This window comes from Perognathus longimembris, chromosome 2, assembly GCF_023159225.1.
Source record: "Perognathus longimembris pacificus isolate PPM17 chromosome 2, ASM2315922v1, whole genome shotgun sequence".
Lineage (NCBI taxonomy): Eukaryota > Metazoa > Chordata > Mammalia > Rodentia > Heteromyidae > Perognathus > Perognathus longimembris.
Genome location: NC_063162.1, coordinates 59,835,459 through 59,857,066, shown reverse-complemented (window position 1 = coordinate 59,857,066; position 21,608 = coordinate 59,835,459). Strand labels below are relative to the sequence as shown.

Genomic DNA, 21,608 nt, shown 5'->3' with positions numbered 1-21,608 from the left:
GATGTGTTGTGCCCAGTATGGAGGAATGCAGTCTCATGCCATTCGGGTGTTCCTAACCTGCACCTCCACACTTTACGATCCTGACCCAACTCTCACTGCAAAGTCACCTCATTGCTTCCCCTGGCAGCCAGGCCCCATTCTCTCAGTCATCGCAGTTAACAAAGGCTGTGACATCTTTAAAGGGGACTTATAGCCAGCTACTGATGGTTCACACCTGTAATTCTAGCTACTCAGGAGACTGAGATCTGAGGATCACAGTTTGAAGCCAGCCTGAGCAAGAAAGTCCATGAAACTCTTATCTCCAATTAACCACTAGAAAACTAGAAGTGGAGCTGTGGCTCAAGTGGTAGAGAGCCAACCTTGAGCAAAGATGCTCAGGGACAGCACCAGGCCCTGAGTTGAAGTCCCAAGATTGGCATGCGCACGCGTGCGCACACACACACAGATGAATAACTGAGAAATATATATATATATATATATCCTAATATTAGAGTGTTTTGTTTCACATGGAGGAAGAAAAACTACCGCAACCATGAATAGTTTCAGGAAGTGGGATTTTATACTGCTCCGGCTTCCTCCTGAGAAACGTCAGAGCAAATGAGTCACCGGGAGACTGGTGCCAGGTTCTCCTTTTGGGCTGCATTCCTGATGGTACTCTCATTGTGGCAGTTTTGGTGTCCACCCGTGCCCACGTAGAGATTGGCCACCGGTTCCTCTTTTTGACCCTCTTTTATTTTTAGCGTATGTGAATTGTACAAAGGGATTCTTGTAATATCTCCACACATGCATGTTGTGTGCTTTGATTAAGTCCATCCTGCTCTACTATTCTATCTTATTAACCCACTTAAAATTTTCACTTTATTTTGATATATACATGTAAAGTACTTGCTTCCTAGTCATCTCTTCACACTGGCTCCCCCTAAGTCGTCTCAGCCCTGTCTCCTGTCTTTTGAGGTCTAGGTTCAGTATGTGAGAGACAACAAGTGAGGTTTGCCTTTCTCCATCTGGAGTAGGTCACTTCACATGCTGATCTCTAGTTCCATTCATTTGCCTGTTATTGCCACAAGCTCACTCTTCCTGATGGCTGAATAATATCCCACTGTTGTACAGGTAAATTATCGGAGAAGCCACATTTTGAAGGATCACATCTTGGAGTCTCTATTATAGATAGCATTAGCAGTCTGTAGGCAGCTAGTTGTTACAAAGACCTGCAGCCCTCAAATACCCTTAATACTATCAGGAAACAGACCAGAGAGGAAAGAAAGAACAAAAACCATACAAACAAACCAACTCAGCTCCAATGGAGAGCTGACTTAGGATGCCATGGTGACCAGAGATGAGCCAGGAGACAGGACACAGGACATGAACATGGAGACGTGTGGCATGGCATAATGGTGCCTGAGCTGGTCTGCATCTAAATAGGATCAGGTCAGGGGGCAGGGTTACAGGAAACTCCCAGTCCTAAGAACTTGAGTGACAGGTTCAGTAACCTATAGGCCATGTACCCACCCCTGTCTCTTCGGATTCAGAAACACCCATTACCTGGAGGTGGGACTTCCCTTCATCTAGGAATCCAGACACACCCATCAAGACAAGATGCCAGATAGTACAACTTGCCATGTGGCCAATGATGGCGCTGGCCAGATCTGACCTCCCTATTACACCATTATGTAGACATACTATCTTTTCTTTGTCCATCCATTCATCAGTTAGTGGATATGTAGGCTGATTCCATAGCTTGGCCATTGTGAATAGTGTTGGTATGAATGTCGATGGGTGTGCACATATCTCTATTGAATGCTGACTTACATTTCCTTCCATATATGCCACACACATATATCTTCCTTCCTGCCTTAAGCAGGAAGTTGATGATAGGTCCAGGTTTTCTTCTGCTTCCGGGTCACCCATTTGCTTCCAAGTGCTGTGAGGGGAGAGAGGTGTCCCCTGCACTGGACCACCCAGAGTTTGGTAGGCTCTTGCAGTCCATGTTATCCTTCTGGGGCATCATGCAGCCTCCCTACAGCTGCTCCTGATCCCAACCCTCCACCCACCTGCTTTTGAAAAGTTGCTGAATAGTTCAATCATTCATTTAACTCATAGTTACTACAGCCATACAGGAGATGACATCTTTTGTTGTTGTTATTGATTTGAATTCATAGCCTCCCTTTTAAACTTGGCTTGCTTACTTGGCTGGTGCTCTACCACTTGAGCCACCCCTCCACTTTCGGCTTTTTGGTGGTTTATTGGATATCAGAGTCTCACAGATTTGTCTTCTCAGGATGTCTTCAAACCTTGATCCTCAGATCTCATCCTCCAGAGTAGGTAGCACTACAAGCCTGAGCTACTAGTGCCTAGCATAAAGTTTAATCTCCAGAACAATCCTGGCAGGAGACATTAATACTGAACTGCCTAGCTGAAGTGACCAAAACATAGAGAGATGGAAGAGTTTGTCTAACCATTCTTCTGTGCACCAGAGGTGTCAGATTTGGGTTCCAGAGCTGTCTGACACCACACTCAGCTCGCTGTGATAACCACACTGCCACTCATGATTCTGCAAACAGAAACTCAGAAAAATGCTGTCATGTGTTATATGCTAAGAAAAGCATTAGAGCCAGGTGCCAGTGATCACTCCTGTGATCCTAACTACTCAGGAGACTGAGACCTGGAGAATCACAATTCAAAGCCAGAGACTCCATCTCTGAAAAACCAGCAAAATCCGGACTGGAGGCATGGCTCAAGTGGAAGAATGCCAGCCTCTGTGAGCAAGAAAGCCAATCAAGCCCAAGGCCCAGAATTCAAGCCCTGTTACCAGCACACACACAGAAAAAGATATGATTTCTATTGAATATGTATCATTTTCATATCACCATAAAGTCAAAAAATCATTAAGTAGAACCATCATTAATTGGGGACTATGTATATTACCTTTGATGACTGAAAGCATGAAATTCATTGAAATTTGAAAAGAACAGCTTTCTGGGCCAATATCCTGGGGAAAATCATACCAGCCTGGTTCCTCTCTGCCTTCCTTGGGTTGTTAACGACTGCAGACCACTGGTTCAAGGTATGTGTTGGTCTGCACGTTTGCACACATTCTTTTTTTTATTTTTTGCCATTCCTGGGCCTTGGACTCAGGGCCTGAGCACTGTCCTTGGCTTCTTTTTGCTCAAGGCTAGCACTCTGCCACTTGAGCCACAGCGCCACTTCTGGCCATTTTCTGTATATGTGGTGCTGGGGAATCGAACCCAGGGCTTCATGTATATGAGGCAAGTGCTCTTGCCACTAGGCCATATCCCCAGCCCCTTGCACACATTCTTGTATGTATCAGTGTATGACACTGTAAAGAGCTTTCCCACACACAGCCCTCCTACTTTAGCAACCCATCAGGCTTAGGTTGAGTAGAAATAATGGCCTTGATTTGATTGATAGAGAATCAGATTCAGAGACACATGCTAAAAAGCTTGCTCAATACCACTTAGGTTAAGAACAGTGGAGCCCCAACTCATACTCCATTCAGGTTCTTTGTCTTCTCACAGCTTCCTACTGAGTGATGTCACAGGGCTGTTTTATGGGCATGGCTGCCATCTTACTTTTCATGTGTATGTGTGTGCTGCTGGGAATCCAACCCAGGCCTCTGGGCATGCAAGGCAAACTCTCTACCACTGAGCTACACTCCTGGGCCCACCATGCTTTACCTGGAGCATTTATCATCTCATGCCTTTCATACAGGCTCCTACTCCATTTCCAGCCTCTGTTTACCTCAACACATTCACCTTGCCCCCACTTGAAACCACACTGGGAGGGAGCTGTTTGCTGGGTTGGGAAGGTAAAGGAGTCTAGTGGCTGTGGGTGGGGAAAGGGGTAGGATGATGTCACAGAAACTAGCCTTAAGCAAAAGAGCTTAGGACAGTGCCCAGGCCCTGATTTCAAGCCCTATGGCTGAGGGAAAAAAAAGAGGGGAAGAAAAATCAACATTCCTGACAAGATGGCACCTTGCAGTCCGGCCAAATCCACCATTTCACTGAGACAACTCTGGAAATGAAACTTCCCCTCCTTCTTAGAATTCGCAGTCAGCCAGGCACCAGAGGCTCACACCTATAATCCTAGCTACTTAGTAGACAGATCTGAGAGTCACTGTTCAAAGCCAGCTCCAGAAGGAAAGTCTGTGAAACTCTTACCTTCAATTAGCCACCAAAAAGGTAGAAGTAGAGCTGTGGCCCAAGTGCTAGAGTGCCAGACTTGAACAAAAAAGCTCAGGGACAGTGCCCAGGCCCTGAGTTCAAACCCCATGACTAGCATAAAAAATACAAATGATAAATAAATGGCAGTGATTGCAGGGGCCCCAAAAGCTAGTGGCATAGGGACCCTCTTCTGACAGGAAACCCTTGCAGGATGCCTCTAGGGGCAGGAGGGACAGGGGCCCCACCATCACTGTAGGGCATTATCCCTGCCACCATCGCCATTGGGGCACCCAGCTCTGTCCTGCAGATTCAGGATGGAAATCCCCCTCTTCAACAGAATGCCCATATTGTGCTCCTTGGGGAGAGGTTCAAGCTGCCGAATTCCAGGGCACTGAATTGATGAAGAGCAATGCCAGGGCAAGGGGCAGCAGGGAGGCACCAAGAGTGGGAGGGGTGCCCTGGGTGGCTCTCCTTCCCTCGCATCTTCCCTCCCCCTCGCTCCCTGCCTGCCTGTTCTCAGCAAGCAGGTGTTTCCACCAGGGACAAGCCCTGTTTTGCAGCAGTATAAAGGTTCCCCACATAGTGTGGTGTCACTTTTTAGACAGACCCTGACTCTCTGTTTTAAGTGATTTTTGCTTTTTTAAAATTTATTTTTGTTGCTATTATAGAGGTGAGGTACCGAGGGGTAACAGTTACATAAGTCAGGTCATGAATACATTTCTTTTCTTTTCTTGGTTTTTTTGTTTGTTTGTTTTTTGGTGTTTTTTTGTTTCTGTATTTTGGTGTGGGGCTTGAACTCTGGGCCAGGGCGCTGTCCCTCAGCTCTTCAGCTTAAGGCTAGCGCTCTACCACTTGAGCCACAGCTCAAGTGTGTATGTGTGTGAGTACATTTCTTTGTGGACAATGTCGTCCCTTCTCTTGCGCTCTCTCAGTTTTTCCCTCCCATCCCAACACACAAGTTGTATAGTTCATTTTTTAAATTAAATTTTATTGATAAGGTGACGTACAGAGAGGGTATAGTTACATAATAAGGTAGTGAGTACATTTCTTGTCATATTTGTTACACCCTCCTTCATTTTTCTTTCCCTTCCCCAGTTCAGATAAGCATATATACAATATCCAGTGTACCAGAATCATATACAGTGACCACAGGGGTACGTCAAAGGAAATTCACCTAGTACATTAAACATAATGACAACAGTAAAATCCTCCTATTTCCATCTCTTGGAGTTCATTTTGCTTAGCCTCATCTTATATAATCATATGTATGTAGCGGTTGAGCTATTGTGCTCCTGGCAGGTCTGTCCTAGACCTTTTTATGTTTATTTAGTAATTGTTTGGTTTTAGAGACATGATGTAAAGTGGCTGACCCAAACATGTAGAAATACCATTTGAAAAGAGGTTTGTTATTTTACAGACATGATCTCTACTGTTCTCCCCTCCCCCTCCAACAACCACATATCAGGGAGACCATGCGCTTATGTCCTCTGTGCTCTAGGCTTGTCTAGCTCAACATTATTCATTCAAGATCTGACCACTTCCCTGTGAATGCCATTATTTTATCATTTCTTTTTTTTTGCCATTAAGATTATCCTTATTTTAAGTACACATTAAACAAGAGATTGACTATCCCAAATCAAATGCAATGCTTTTGAAAGAGACATATTCTAAAATAACTGATTTCAATGACAAATTAAAAATTTACTGAGTAGTCTGATTTCTAAGTTTATCTTGCTGTTAATTTCATTAAACATATTGACTATTTTTTCAGTAGGCAGACAATTATGTTTACTTTAGAGACAATATTTTTTGTTGATTATTCAGTAGAATTCATTATGTTACCTAATATGCACAGAATGGACTTTTCTATGAAATTATGTAGGATGTCATGTTATCTTCTCCATATTAATAACATAATTTTTTATTATGTAGTTGCCATATGTATGTGTGCATATGTGCTTTCAGTTATCAGAATAGAGCCTAAAGTTTAAAGATGTTAAATGATTCAGTCAAGTCACAAAAGTAGCAATGAGGATGTTTCAGAAATTCTTGACATCTAAAACAATTTGTATCTAAGTCTGTGTAAATGAAACATGTGGTCCTAGCCCCACAGTTGTGCAGATATTTGTCCCAGGAGGCTACTTTTTTTTTTTTTTTTTACTGAAGAGACTATTTATTGTTACTAATGTTAATAGTACATTATTTACACACTTGCAAACAATGTATCCTGATCAACATCTTCCTCTTTTATTCTCCTCCCTGCTCTCTCAAAGCCATTTCAACGAGTACATTGTATTTTCATATGTGCAAGTAAACTTTATGGACAATGTTCTTTGTTAGCTCTCTCTACTCTGGTTGCTGCTCATCATACAATCTGAGCCTGTTTTAAGAGTTCTTTTTTAAAAAATGGATTTACATTCACAAGGCTTTTATCCTGTTTGGGTTCTCCAATGCAAACTGAGTTTTCTTCCAGGTGAAAGACATTCCACATCTATTACATTCCTAACATTTCTCACAATTGTGAATTATCTTAGGCCTGCTAAAGTGTGAATTTTGGTTGAAAGACTTTCTATGTTTACAAGGTTTCTCACCTGTGTGAATTCATGTGAATCCATGCCCAGGTCTGTCCACATTTGTTGTATTCATAAGGTTTCTCTCCTGTGTGTTCTCTGATGAACATGAAGGTCTGTTTGACTTCTGGGTGAATGAACTTCCTCATTTGTTACATTCAAACTTGCTGCTCTTTGCGGCAGCATGGAAAATCTGAACTGCCTGGTCCATTGTTTCCTCCTCCAGGCTGGGAATTGGCTGAAATGATCCCAGGGTATCGCAGACACCGGAAATCTAGGCCATACTGGTAATGATAATATTCTCCCATGAGCTCCACATGCACCTTGGACACACCATAGATGGTCCTGGGTCTCTGAATACAGAGGTCTGGGGTTGGGTTCCAGGTAGACCTCCTCAGATGACCAGTTGGGCTCCTCAGATGACCTGCGGGCACAGCCGCCTGGGACACGGAGCCGGAGCAGGAGCCCGGGCACGGGAGCCTGGGCGCCGAGCTGGGCCATGAGGTTTGTTTTCATGAGTTCATAGGTTTGAACTTGAGGTGTTTTTCTAATGGCTACAGCTCTATTACTTTCGGCTTACTGGTGGTTAATTAGAGATAAGAGTCTCATGGACTTTCCTGCCCAGGCTGGTTTGCACCAGGATCCTCAGATTTCAAGCCTTTGTGTAATACTCTCGGTTTCCCATGGGACACTTATCTCCTGGATTGAGTAGATAGGCCATTACAAGGCAGAGGATCTGAAAAGAGAGAGAGGAGAGAGGAGAGAGGAGAGAGATATAGTTAATTTTCAACATAGTATCTAATGAATGTCACTGCTGCCTTTGTTCACCCTTTGTTACACCATTTCTGTGACACCCCCCCTTCCTTCCCTCCCAATGACATAAATGAAGACAAAAAGGAAAGAAAACATAAAGAGCAATGAAGGAAAATCCTCTCATTTCCATCTCCTGGAGTTCATTTTGGTAGATACTATTTTGTGTGATCAGAAGCACATAGGCTTTGCGCCTTTGTGTTCCTCTCCTAAGAGCATCCTCCCTTGTACTCTCATTGTGTGTGAATGTCTGAGTCCTGTGTCGTTTATAATGTCTACATACGAGAAAAAGCAGAACTCTTGACTTCAGTAAAGAGCTGGAAGGAGCCATTCCAGACCCACTTTCTTGTTGGACCACTTGAAGGGTAAAGGTTGCCCTTGGTGCCTGGGCAGCCAGGCTGGCAGTGGCCTTTCTTTTGTCCTCCCCACCTCCTCCTGGGACCATGACCACGGTTGAGAGCCTCTTGGCATCATCTTCCCTGTGCCCAGAAACACATAGCTGCTCTTTGCTCTCAGCCTCTGGCCCCTGAAGTGCCAGGGTGTGCTGCCTGGCACAGGGTAGGGCCCATTACTACAGAGCACCCCAGGGGGCAGAGCCTGCACCGAAGTATGAAACCTGTTGTCTGATGCCGGTGGCTTACGCCTATGATCCTATCCAGTCAGAAGACAGAGTTCTGAGGATCGTGGTGCAAAATCAGCCCAGGCAGAAAAGTCATGAGACTCTTAGCTCCAATGAACCAGCAAAAGGCCTACTAGGGGAGCTGTGGTTCAAGTGGTAGAGCTCCAGTCTTGGGCAAAAATAAGCTAAGGGACAGTGTCCAGAGTTCAAGCCTAGTACTAGTCAGTGAGAGAGAGAGAGAGACAGACAGACAGACAGAGACAGAGACACAGACAGAGACACAGACACAGACACAGAGATGGAGAGAGGGACAGAGAGACAAAGAGACAGAGAGAGAGGGAAGAGGGAGAGAGAGAATGAGTGAACGAATGAATGAAAGCCATGGTCTCTGTCCAGCCTGACTGTGATGACGTGGGGTGAGTGAGTCCAAGTCCCTTCAGGAAAGAACTGACTGTCCAGCTGCAGGACGGCATCACTGACCAACACCAGCTGTTGGCTTTTTGGGGAGTAAGTCCCAGTTTTCCAGCCAATTCATGCTCCTCTCCAGTGGCCCCAGCCAATGACCTCACGAGGACATAGTGGCCAGGGTCATGACCTTGTCAAGGAGGCCCCCATGAGTGGTGGCTGCACAGGCCACAGTGCAAGGCCTGGCTGCCTTCACCAGCTAGCTCTCTTGGATAGGCCATCTGTCCAACTTTCAGCAGGCAATCCATACTCCCTTCTGCCAGCTCCCACTTTCTAGCACATTCTGTCAAAACAAAGCTGGGCCCTCCGTACTCTGTCCATCACTCCACCCTGAGCATGGCCTCTCTGCCCACTGTGAACTTAGCTGCTGCCCAGTAAAAGATGAGAAGAACATGTGCTACGAGGAAAGCTGGGACAAATGCTTGGGGTCATGGTGTCTGAGCCAGACCATTGTCCAAAACTGACCTAGCCTCAAAGCCAGGGCTGCAGGACTCAAAATAAAACCATGCCAAGCATACAGATCACAGCAAGCCTCGCAGCCCTGGGCAGCCCCCTGCTGCTTTGGCTTGCCATGTGAATGGCTCCCTGGTGCACCTTTGGGCTTCTGCATCTTCCCCAGATTCCAGTACACTAAAGATCCCAGAGAAGGGAGAGTCCAGGGCTTGAGGCTCCCCTTCAGGAGGCCTGAGATGGAATGGTAAAAGCATATCATAAACGGAAAGGCACAGACAAAATTGTGATTAAAAAGCAAGCTGTCAGGGCTGGGAATATGGCCTAGTGGCAAGAGTGCTTGCCTTGTATACATGAAGCCCTGGGTTCAATTCCTCAGCACCACATATGTATAGAAAAGGCCAGAAGTGGAGCTGTGGCTCAAGTGGCAAAGTGCTAGCCTTGAGCAAAAGGAAGCCAGGGACAGTGCTCAGGCCCTGAGTTCAAGGCCTGGGACTGGCAAAAAAAAAAACCAAACCCAAACACCAAAAAGCAAGCTGTCGGCTGGGAATGTGGGCTAGTGCTAGAGTGCTTGCCTTGTATACATGAAGCCCTGGGTTCGAATCTTCAGCACCACATATATAGAAAAAGCTGGAACCTTGAGCAAAAAAAAGAAGCCAGAGACAGTGCTCAAGCCCTGAGTTCAAGCCCCAGGACTGGCTAAATAAATAAATAAATAAATAAATATAAAAAGCAAGCTGACCAGGCACTGATGGCTCATGCCTATCATCCTAGCTACTCAGGAGGCTGAGATGATCAGAGGAGTGGCATTTGAAGCCAGCCTGAGCAGGAAAGTATGTGAGAATCTTAGCTCCAATTAACTGCCAAAAGAAAAGCCAGAAGTAGAGCTGTGGCTCAACTGGTAGAGCATAGCATTGAGAGAGAGAGGGGAAAAAAAAAAAAAGCTCAAGGCTATTGCTCCAGCCCTGAGTTAAAAATGACACAAAAATGAAAGAAAGACAGGGGGGACAGAAATGGGGAGAGGGGAATGCGGGGGGGGGGGGGGGCGGGGAATGATGGAGGAGGTAACGAGTTGGATAAGAAATGTACTCACTGCCTTATATATGAAACTGTACCCCCCTCTGTACATCACTTGGACAATAAAGAAATAAATAATTTTTTAAAAGATGAAAGAAAGAGGTGGGGGGGTGGTCAGGAAGAGTTGCTTAACACTTACCGTGGAATGTGTGCCAGCTGGCTGGCAACACGATACTGAGATAGAAAATGACTTCTAAGGATGGGGCCCCTGGAAGGACCTTGAACGACAGAGTGGGACAGCAGCCTGCTGGCAGGGCAGTCTGACAACACTCAGGCAGGCAGGGGACCGATGGTCACTAATAGCAAACACTACAGAGCCAGGAAGGCATTGCTCTCCCTTGCCTCCAGAAGGGCTCACTCTGGGTCTCCCCACAGCTTCAGCATATCTGTGAGGCACCTCTGCCAATCAGACAAGAACTCCCTCCTTGCTCCCCTTCCTTAGCACTCCCTAAACACGTGGCTTTGCCTGTGGAGACCAAACAGCCCTCTTCCGCTCCCTCTCCTGGACATCTTTGGCAGTGCACAGACTGTCCAGTTGGGGCCTGAGGCCCTTGCCTCACCTCTCTACCTCTCTTGCTGAGGGGGAGAAGACTGACAGAAGAAATCTTCCTCCGCATGGCAGCAGGGGCAAAGGTAGTTTTCAACCCTGGCTGTGTACTAACTGCTAGGGGAGCTTTGCCAACCTCCTTTTCTCACTGGCATGCCAGGCTAGTGGACTATCAGAGTTGCAAGTGGGGTGTAGGCACAGATTGCTAGTGCTTCCCAGTGGGCAGCCAGTGCACAGCCATTCCACCAACAGGTATGTGTTATGGTATACAACAGGTATGTATGTAGTGTAGGTATGCATTGTAGCCATGCCTTCTAGAATGTTTTGTCATCTCGATCCCTTCCGCATAGATTTCAGCACCTGTCCCAGAGTGATAAATAATAAAAGGCAGGAACCCTGGGCCACTGCCAGGGAAGGCCAGCACACAGGGCTGGCTCGGGGCAGGAGAAGAGGCCCATGTGAAACTCTGCAAAAGAAGCCAGGGTCTCCCTCTTTTCACCTCAATGCCCTGTTTGTAAGCAAAGGGCAAAAGAGTCATCCTTCCAATGAAAGCTTTTGTAGGAGGAGCCAGGTGCTATGGCTCACACCTGTAATCCTAGCTACCCAGGAGGCTAAGAAGACCTGAGAATCATGGTTCAAAGCCAACTTAGGCAGGAAAGTCTGTGAGACTCTTATCTCCAATTAGTTACTCAGAAAAAGCCAAAAGTGGCACTGTGGCTCAAGTGGTAGAGCTCTGTTATGAGAAAAAGAATCTCAGGGACACAGGCCCTGAGCTCAAGCCCTAGTATGGCACCTCCCCACCCCCACCCCCCGCAAAAAAAAAAAAAAAAAAAAAGCCAGCCCAGACACAAAAATACGTGAGACTCTTACCTGCAATTAGCCACCAGAAATGTGAGAAATGGAGCTGGGCTAGCCTTCAATGAAAGGTAAGAAAGAGTACCTAGGCTCTGAGTTTAAGCTCTACCAGCACCCCCAAACCCCCACAAGCTTCTGCGGGAAGTCATTGTGTTCATCAGCTCTTCTGCCTTTGCTCTGGTCCCCAGCATCCCCCGACCCCCATTTGGGTACTCTAGGCCCTCAAGACAGTAAACTACAACCGGAAGAGAACTAGTTTGAAGTTACAGAGATGAGAAGAGCCACCGCCTCTCTCCAGTGTAAAATTGGGGTTGGCTCCTATCCTTTCCTAGTTTGAGCCCAAACACCATAGTTTTATCCCCTTCCAACTCTGATCTCCAGAACATCAGGCAGACAGAGAGCACAGTGCCTTAATGTCATCAAGGGAAACAGCTGCACAGGAAAAGTGCCCAGAGGCGGTTTCTTAATCAAAACAAGGATGAGCGGGCCCAGGAATTCGCTGTGGTCTGACTCTGGAGAATGGGGGCCAAGCTGCCTGACTCACAGATGGCTTCCTTATTGCTTCAGATGTGTCACAGGCCAGGAGCTTACCATGTGACTCTGGTGTCAACACAAGAATCTTCCAGCTCCACGTCCCCCCCATCCTGTCCTGGGTGGCCTCTGTCTCGGCCTAACCCAGCTCCTACCTGGCCCTAAAGGAAAAGGGGTACACACAGTTGTGCTTTTCTCCTTTGCTCATAGAGCTAGAATTTGTTATAGTGCTCCTGGGCTGGAGGCTTCCTGGGGATCCGCACTAGGAGGGCAAGAAGGCCAATCTGAGGGACAGAGGCAAGGCCCCAGGGATGGTGCTTCATGGCCCCTATAGCTGGTGGGATGAGGAGAGCATTTCCAAGCATGGCAGGGTGGTGTAGCTGGATTAGTGGATGGAAGATCTTCCCAAGGCACAGCATAGGCAAGAAACAGGGACACGTGGCAGCAGACGCTACTCAAGCCATGCTCAAATGCAACAGCTGCAGCAAGAGATGAGGTAAGAGGAAGTCTCAGAGGGGATCCTGGAGGCCTTGAATGGAATTCCACAACACCCAATCCTCCTTGGAGTGGCTGAGGGCCAAAAGTGACTTGGCAGTGTTGTCTCCATAGCTCTGCTTTCTCCCATCCACCTGGACATGTAACCCACACCCATAGATGGTGGGGATGGATGGCTTTTTTTCTTTAATCTGTCCTGGGGCTTGAACTCAGGGCCTGAGCATTGTCACTAAGCTTTTTTGCTCAATGCTAATGTCCTACCACTTGAGCCACAACTCCACTTCAGGCTCTTGATGATTAATTGGAGAGGAGAGTCTTAGGACTTTCCTACCCTGGCTGGCTTCAAACCAAGATCCTCAGCTCTCAGCCTCCTGAGTAGCTAAGATTATAAGTGTGAGCCACACAGCTAGTGCCTGGCCTTAGAGATGTCTTCTTTATGCTCTAACCTTTTCCTCTGCCCCCCCCCCACCACTGAGACACTCTCACCCCTCAAGTAGACTCTACAGGGTTCCTCTTCCCCTCCAGCTGCTGGGAATCAGGCATGTGGAGGGTTGTGGAGGATTAGAGAGGGAAATTCAAAGCAGAGGTTAGACCTCAGCCCCACATAATCCAGCCCCAAGTTCCAGTGTCTAAGAGAACATATGGGCTGATTATTGGGGCCAAAAGTGGGGGACATAGTCCAGGCTCACAGGCCAGGAGCTGTGACTATGCTTTGGCTATAAATTGGGGTGTTTAGAATAACTCACATCACAAAAGTGGGAGCCAGGCATCAGTAGCTCATGCCTGTAATCCTAGCTACTCAGTAGACTGAGATCTGAGGGTCACAGTTCAAATCCAGCCTGGATAGAAAAGTTTGTGAGAATTTTTTTCCAACTCACCAGCAAAAAGCCTTAAGTAGAGCTGTGGCTCAAGTGGTAGAAAGCCAGCCTTGAGTGAAAAAAGCTAAGGGCAGCACCCATGTCCTGAATTCAAGCCCTAGTACTAACACAGAAAGAAGAGGAGAGAGAGAGGGGGGGAGAAGAAGGAGGAAGAGGAGAAGGAGGAGGAGGAGGAGAAGGAGGAGGAGGAGAAGGAGGAGGAGGAGGAGGAGGAGGAGGAGGAGGAGGAGGAGGAGGAGGAGGAGGAGGAGGAGGAGGAGGAGGAGGAAGAAGAAGAAGAAGAAGAAGAACTAACCAAGAGGTTGAAGGCCTGGCCCAGGTCTCACAGTGCTCCAGCCAATGAGTGAAAGGAAGCAACAGAGAGAGAGAGATAGAGAGAGAGAGAGAGAGAGAGAGAGAGAGAGAGAGAGAGAGAGAGAGGAGGTTGAAGGCCCAGCCCAGGTGGTAGCTCTTCAGCTAATGAGTGAAAGCATCAGACCAAGCAAAGTTCATACCAAAACAAAAAACAAAAAATTAAAAAAAAAAACACAAAAAGGAGGGAGGTAGGAAGAGCAAAATGTGTTAATAGTACCTGCCTCTAGAGTTTGTGAATTGAATGCAATATTGACTATAAGCACCAACTTCAATACCTGACACATAGTAGATACAGCTATTATTGTCATTGCATTTGTGGGGCAATTTCTAGAATTTTGAGGCTGGAATTACCCTGAAAAGCTCCAGTATATACCCTTTGGAATTATGCCAGCATTACTCAAAAACATGGCAATTAGTGGAAATTCACTTCCCAGCTCTGCTATGCTACTTACTAGTGGTGGTCCTTCACAGGCCTGACTTCCTGTCACCTTACTGCTAAGGCATCTATAATTAACATGCTTAACAGGCATCTTCCTGATGGGGTCGAGTCCCCAGAGAATCTGAATCGCCAGCCCTGTGTGTGTGTGTGTGTGTGTGTGTGTGTGTGTGTGTGTGTGCATGCTCGCCAGGCCTGTGGCTTGAACTGAGGGCTTAAATGCTATCCCTTAGCTTTTTCACTTAAAGTTGGCACTCTACCACTTGAGCCACGGCTCTACTTCTGGCTTTTTTTCTGTGGTGTGTGCCAGTCCTGGGGCTTGGATTCAGTTCCTGGGTGCTGTACCTGAGGTTTTTTTGCTCAAGGCTGAGCTCTTCTACTTGAGCCACACTTCCACTTCTGACGTTTTTCTGGTTAACTAGAAATAAGAATTTCTCATATTGGTTGGCTAGGCTGGCTTTGACACTCCATTCTTTTCCTTTCGTGCTGGTCTTGGGGCTTGAACTTAGAGCCTGAGCACTATCTCAGCAATTTTGTTCAAGGCTAGCCCTCCACCAGTTGAGCCACAGCTTCACTACCAGCTTTTGCTTTTTGGTGATTAATTGGAGCTATGAGTCTCATGGACCTTTCTGCCAAGGTTGGCTTTGAACCTCCGTCCTTAGATCTCAGCCTCCTGAGTAGCTAGGATTACAGGTGTCAGCCATAGGCTCATGGCTGCCAGCTCCTGATAAAAGGCACTCCTGTCTTTGAACATCTAAGGCAGCCCAGCATGACCACAGGGGGTCCACGGGGCAGGGCCTCGAGGAGTCTGGGACACCCTCTCCTCTATAAGCACGGTTTGGCAGAGCATGCAGGAGGGGCAGCCAAAGTCCGGTGCATCGCCCATGGTCTCTTGGTGGTGCCAGGTTGGCTGGAACGCACCCCATGGAGTACTTCATGGCCTAGGTCCAGGAGGGACCTGGAACCAGGGCGCAAGCAGGAGTGGCTCCGCCCTGCTCTGGCCGGCCCCGCCCCTCTACAGCCCCGTCCCTCACTCCCTATTTGCCCCCTGGCAGCCCCGCCCTCTCAGGCCCCGCCCCGAACTGGTAGCCCCACCCCTCAGGCCCCGCCCCTACTCCTTAGTTGGTCGCCCCGCCGTCTCCGGCCCCGCCCCCGACTCACTAGTTGGTAGTCCCGCCCTCTCCAGCTCTGCCCCTGGCTCCCTAGATGGTAGCCCCGCCGTCTCCGGCCCCGCCTCCGACGCACTAGTTGGCAGCCCCGCCCTCCGGCCCCGCCCTCTCCGGCTCCTCCCTCCGGCTCCGGCCCCGCCTCTCCACGCCCGGCGCGGCCGGGAATAAACCACGCGGCGCGGGCTGCCCCGCCCGGCCGCGGACTGTCAGGCCTGCCCCGCCCTGGCCGGGTGATTGATCACCGTAGATTACCGTGGCTTTAATGGTTTGCTTGGATGGGAATTAATTCTGGGATGGATAAATAATGCACGGAGGCTTGTGTAGTCTAAGGCAAGCGGTCCGCTGCGGGGACCCGGACGCGCCGAGCCCGCGGGCGCGGGGCATGGAGAGCGGCGCTGAGAGTGGAGGCGAGGCGCGGACGGAGCGGGACCCGGCCGGCGGAGCGGGCCTGGCGGCTGCCCGAACATGCTAAGCCCAAAGATCCGGCACGCGCGGAGGGGTGAGTCCAACTTCCCGGGGTCTGCCTGGGGTCCGCGGCGGCTGTAGGACGAGCCGGAGTCCGACGCCGTCGGACCCGGGGAGCGCTGCGCACCCCGGGGCGCGGCGGGCCCTTCCGGAGCGGCCCCCGGGGGTCGGGGCTGCCCGGTGGCAACTTGAGGGGAAACTTTTCCTCTGTGCTAAGAGGAAAATGGCCAGCAAACAAAGGCAGAATTCGCTGTACCGGGGAGGGCAGTGCCATGGCTTCTGCAGAATGGGCTCCGAGGGCGGGTTCTCCCCCACCCCTGCAGCCCCGGGGACTTGGGGAGCCTGGTGCGAACGTTCCCGGCGGCGGGAGGGCTGGCCCTGCTTGGCCGTGGCCAAGCGAGGTGCCTGGTGTGGAACAAGAAGAGCAAAGGATGAGGAGCACAGGGACAGCAAAGAGATCCATCCCTCCAGTGGACAGCCCAGCCGTGCACCAGCCGGCCTGGTCCCAGCAGAGTGGGCTGGAGACTGAGGACTGGGTTGGGACATCTTCCCACAGAGCAACTTCCTGGCCAGGCACACCAAGTGTTGCTTTAGATTGAGAATGTGTATCTTGGAAGAAAATAGAACATGTGTGTTTGGATGGCCAGTGTGTGGGCAAGGCCTCCTCTGTGAGCAATAAGGAGGAAGATGGGATGGGGGAATTGGAGGGAAGGGGACAGTGTGCAGGTCTCTCCATGTGTGCAGTAGGGACACCTCCACCTCCTGGGGTCTCACAGTGGTCACCCAGTCATGAGATGGTAATGAAGGCTCTTGGTTAACATTTTTGGGTAGGCCCTGCCTTCCAGCCTTGTTCAGTGGCCCCCAGGGGCCCCTCTGTGGGTTGCACTGGGATGACTATGACCTATGACACAATGGGCAAGGGACACCTTACCTGCTCTGATGAGAGCTTGAGCCACAATCTGGTGATGACCTAAGAGGGGGGTCAGCCAGACTCCATAGCATAACCCCATTTCTTCAGTCCATTCCTGCCTTCAAAGATACAGCCAAGAGCCATATGTGGTTTTTGATCCCTTAATCAGTCCAAACTGAGAAAAATGCCAGGTTTTGATGTCTTCGTATAAAAGATAGGAAATAAAATAGCTCATTAGTAATGATATTATATTACATGCTGAAAATTATATATATAATTATATTACATGCTGAAAATGGCAATAGTTTGGATATAGTGGATTAAGTAAAATCTATTCTTAAGTTAATCTCACCCATTTTCTTTCCATTTTTTGGTGTTAAAGACAGCTACAAGAACATTTACAATTATTTATGTGGCTTAAAAAAAACTTTTCTAGTCTGGTTGTAAGGAGCTAGCTGGTTCAGAAAGAGAGCAATGCTTGCACTTTCAAACTTCTTATACACATTTATTTTACATATACTTAAAGTGAGACTTTCAACCAGGTACAGTGTTCCCAACACCACCCCCACCCCACCAGGAACATGTGGGCGGTTCCAAATGAAGCATGGTACTGGTAGCCAATGGGTAAGCTCCAAACTAAGAGTGAGCCAGCCCAAATAGCAGTGTCCTATGCCAAAATTGGGAATCCCTCTACAGGCTATTATCTGGTCAGATGTCTGACAAGACTGAGCTTATAAAGTGCTATTTTTCAGAGATTAATGAAAGAGTTGCTTGCCCACAAAAATATGTATGTTCATAAACAGTGGCCAAGTGGCGTTATAAGAGCATGCATTACTAGTGAAGCTGAAGTGTTTGAAGAGCTTCTGGGGGGAGTAAGTGCTCCTCTTATAAGCTACTGAAGGCTAAAGCAGGATGCTAGTGGCTCATGCCTGCAACGTCAGCTACTCAGGAGGCTGGTGAGGATCAAGGTTCAAGGCCAGCCCAGACAGAAAAGTCTGGGAGACTCTTATTCTTATCTCCAACTTACTAGAAGTAAAGCTATAGCTCAGTGGTAGAGCAGTAGCCTTGAATGAGAAAGCCAAGCAAGAATATGGGGCCATTAGTTCATGACTCAGTACTGGTGCGTGCACGCGCACACACACACGTGCTGCAGGCTGAGAAATAGAAATAGCAGGGGGCTGAGTTAAAGGGGGTGCCACAGGGAGGAGAGGCATGCTAGAGTAGGGGAGTGTATAAGGTGCCTTGGGGGGTGGGAGGCATGCAAACATGCATGTGTGTGCATGCAGGACTAACAGTGCTGGAGGTGAGGCAGGAGGAGGCAGCCTGCAAACCATGAGGCTATGGTCAGCAAAGCAATCAGATTTGAGAAATAACTCTCTCTGGGGGCATTTCTGGAAAAAATAGGGGCCAAAAATATTCAATCAAAGAAATCAAGCTCTGGCAGACAAGAATTTTCATCAGAATGCATTTCCAAAGCTTTCAGGCTTAGAATAGATCAGGATTATGCAAATTGAAGCCCTGGTGCTCAGCCACTGTCTGATCTAGGTGGCCACAGACCTAGTTTGGCCCCTCAGACCTCTTCATTGTGCAGGGCACCTGTTAATTGGAGATTACTGTCATTCCTTACTGTGGGATAACGACCCAGGAAACCCTTGTCAGGCGCTGGTGGGTCACACCTGTAATCCTAGCTACTCAGGAAGCTGAGATCTGAGGATTGAGGTTCTAAGTCAGCCTGAGCAAGAAAATCCATGACTCTTTTATCTCCAGTTAACTACCAAAAAAAAAAAAAAAAAGCCAGAAGTGGTGCTGTGGCTCTAGTGGGGTAGAGTACTAGACAGAGAGACAGAGCCTAGGCCCTGAGTTCAAGAATGACACAGTGATGAGAGAGAGAGAGAGAGAGAGAGAGAGAGGAAGGAGGAGGAGGAGGAGGAGGAGGAGGAGGAGGAGGAGGAGGAGGAGGAGGAAGAAGAGGAGGAGAAGAAGGAAGGAAGGAAGGAAGGAAGGGGAAGGGAATGGAAGGGAATGTGGCTTAGTGGTAGAGTGCTTGCCTAGCATGCATGAAGCCCTGGGTTCGATTCCTCAGTACCACATAAACAGAAACGACTGGAAGTGGTACTGTGGCTCAGGGACAGTGCCCAGGCCCTGAGTTCAAGCCCCAGGACAGGCAAAATAAATAAGTAAATAAAAATGGGGGGGAGAGAAAGAGAAAAGAGAGAGAGAGATGGGGCAGGTGGACAGGCTGACTGATTTGATTCCAAGGCCAGTGAGCACGTGCTATCATCTGCGTGACTTTGGTGAGAGAGCAGAAGGGAGGGGAGTTGGCTCACATGTGAGAGATTAGGGACATAGAAAAACCTGAGAGGGGCTTCAGGCTCACTCTAAACCTGCTCTTGCCATAGCCCACCCACTGCTTCCAGAACTATATTAATCCCTTCTCCAGGTTGGCACCCCATGTCCTAATTACCTCTTAAAGACATCAATGCTAGCGTTGATGGCAAACAATGTTCAAACCTAACAGGAACTAAGTTTGGTTCACTATCTGCTCTTGCTGACCAATTTAGACACATATTCCAACACATAGACACATACACATACAACACAATACTTAGCACAATACACATACTATAGTACAACATATATACTCAACACATATACCATACAACACCACACCATACCACAACACACTCAGTACACACATTACAGTGCAGCACAGTACTGTGTACATACTACAACACACCACAAACACACACAATGTGATACAACACATGGTATGCACAAACCAATGTAATGCACACAACATTACAATAAATACACAAATACACATACAATGCAGCATACAGCACACACATACACATAAACACATTTACACACCACACTATATACACAATCCACATGGATGATGATGATGATGATGATGATGATGATGATGATGATGTTAAAAAATGGACAAGCCAGACATCAGTGGCTCACACCTGTAATCATAGCTACTCAGGATGCTGACATCTGAGGATCATGGTTCAAAGTCTCTTATCTCCAACTAACCACCAAAAGAGCCAGAAATGGAGCTGTGGCTCAAGTGGTAGAGCATGAACTTTGAGCACATAAGCTAAGGGACAGCGCCAGGTCCCTGAGCTCCCAAGACCAGCCCTGGCTTCATGGGAGTGAGAGACATCTCCGCTCTACCTGCTCTTCCTCCTCAGCCACCATCCTCTGTAACCTGGGCTGTGGCAATAACACCTGGCCCCCTCCACCTCCTACAGCAAAGTCAAGGCCTCATTCCAAAAGCAAACCCAGACCTGCACCCTCTGCCATCTATCTCCCTTGCTCTGGGTTACAACCCAGAAAGAGTTACTGTGATCCACAGAACCTCCTTCATACTTCCAAGCCACCTCTCACTCTCCTAGCCTGTCCTCAAGCATTGCATGAGTCTCCTGCCACAGGGCCTTTGCATGCTGCGGCTTTCTGGAATTCCTCATGCACATTCACACATCCCTGAACTTCACACCCTCCAGCTGTCTGCTCTCCTTACCAGGGTGGTCTTTCCCCACACCCTGCTCTAAGCTGGGTTCTCTCTCATCCCCTCCTTCCACTTGGGATGTACATGCACAGTTCTGAAAGTGATTTTTTTCTTTTTTGAAAGGGATATTTGTCATTTGTACTGGATTGTAAGGCCCCTGAAGGCTGAGACTGTTTCTGGTTATGTCTTACTGTGATTTTTGGTTTTGTTGTTGTTTTGTTTTCGTTTTGGTGCCAGTACTGGGGCTTGATCTCAGGGCCTGGGCAGTATCCCTGAGCTTCTTTGCTCAAGGTTAGCACTCTAACACTTGAGCCACAGCTTTACTTCTGACTTTTTGCTGGTTAATTGGAGGTAAGAGTCTAACAGACTTTCTTGCCTAGGGCTGGCTTTGAACTGTGATCCTCAGGTTTCAGCCTCCTGAGTAGCTGAGATTGTGGACATGGACCACCAGAACCCAGTTGCACTTCTGTTTTGAGTATCGTTACACTACCACCACCCGCCCCAGCACCCAATGGGTACAAAAAGGAACAAATGAATGAATTAGTGAATAATGGAGCAGTGTTAGCCTGGGAGGTTAGCACACTGCCTCAGAGGCTCTAATTGGTTTAGGTCCCTTTCCCTGCCTGTCTTGGATGTGACAAGAATTTTCCCTATCTGCTGTTCATCACTGATTTTTTGTATATTAAGATTTCTTTCCCAGATGTTTAAGATTTTAAATTCTATTTCTCCAGTTGCTATGCCCCCTTAATTTTCCTTTCAGGTTCTGACTTTGTGTGGAAAGCTCAGGATGGACTCACTGCCATTATAAAGGGGTCTTTTTTTTTTTTTTATCAGTTGTAGGACTTGAAACTCAGGACCTGGGAGCTGTCCCTGAGCTCTTTTCTCAAGGCTAGCACTCCACTGCTTTGAGCTAGGGCTCTACTTCCAACTAGTGGTTAATTGAAGATAAGAGTCTCATGGATTTTCCGCCTGGGCTGGCTTTAAATTGCAACCCTCAGGTCTCAGCCTCCTGAGTAGCTAGGATTACAGACTTGAACCACCAGTGCCAGGTGGAGGGTCTCTTCTTTCAGAGGACACCTCAGAACACTGAGCAGAGCCCCAGAGGCATAGCCATCCACCATAGAGGGCGTGGCCTATGAGTGGGGGGAGTCCTGGCTGAGTGGTCAGAGCTGGTCAGTTCTGTGGTTTGGGCAGAGAATGCATAGAGGGGCAAAATCCTTTCAGTTGCCTTTTCTCACTCTTTTCCAAATTTGTTTGTCTGTCTCAATGCTCCAGGCAT

At 48.1% G+C, this 21,608-nt stretch overlaps 1 protein-coding gene across 2 annotated transcripts in view; it reads left to right on the top strand.

Annotated features, from left to right (window-relative positions):
* The window catches only part of Arhgap22 (Rho GTPase activating protein 22), a 147,061-nt gene that overhangs the window by 8,941 nt on the left and 116,512 nt on the right, over window positions 1-21,608 (top strand). Inside the window, exon 1 of one of the 2 annotated variants that reach the window (XM_048339219.1) lies at window positions 15,886-15,936. The exons of the other annotated variant lie outside the window; for it this stretch is intronic. Within the exon in view, the coding sequence (XP_048195176.1) occupies window positions 15,903-15,936 (34 nt within the window). The 5' untranslated portion in view covers window positions 15,886-15,902. Of the gene's footprint in view, window positions 1-15,885; window positions 15,937-21,608 lie in introns of those variants that run through there. 2 annotated transcript variants of the gene reach the window in all.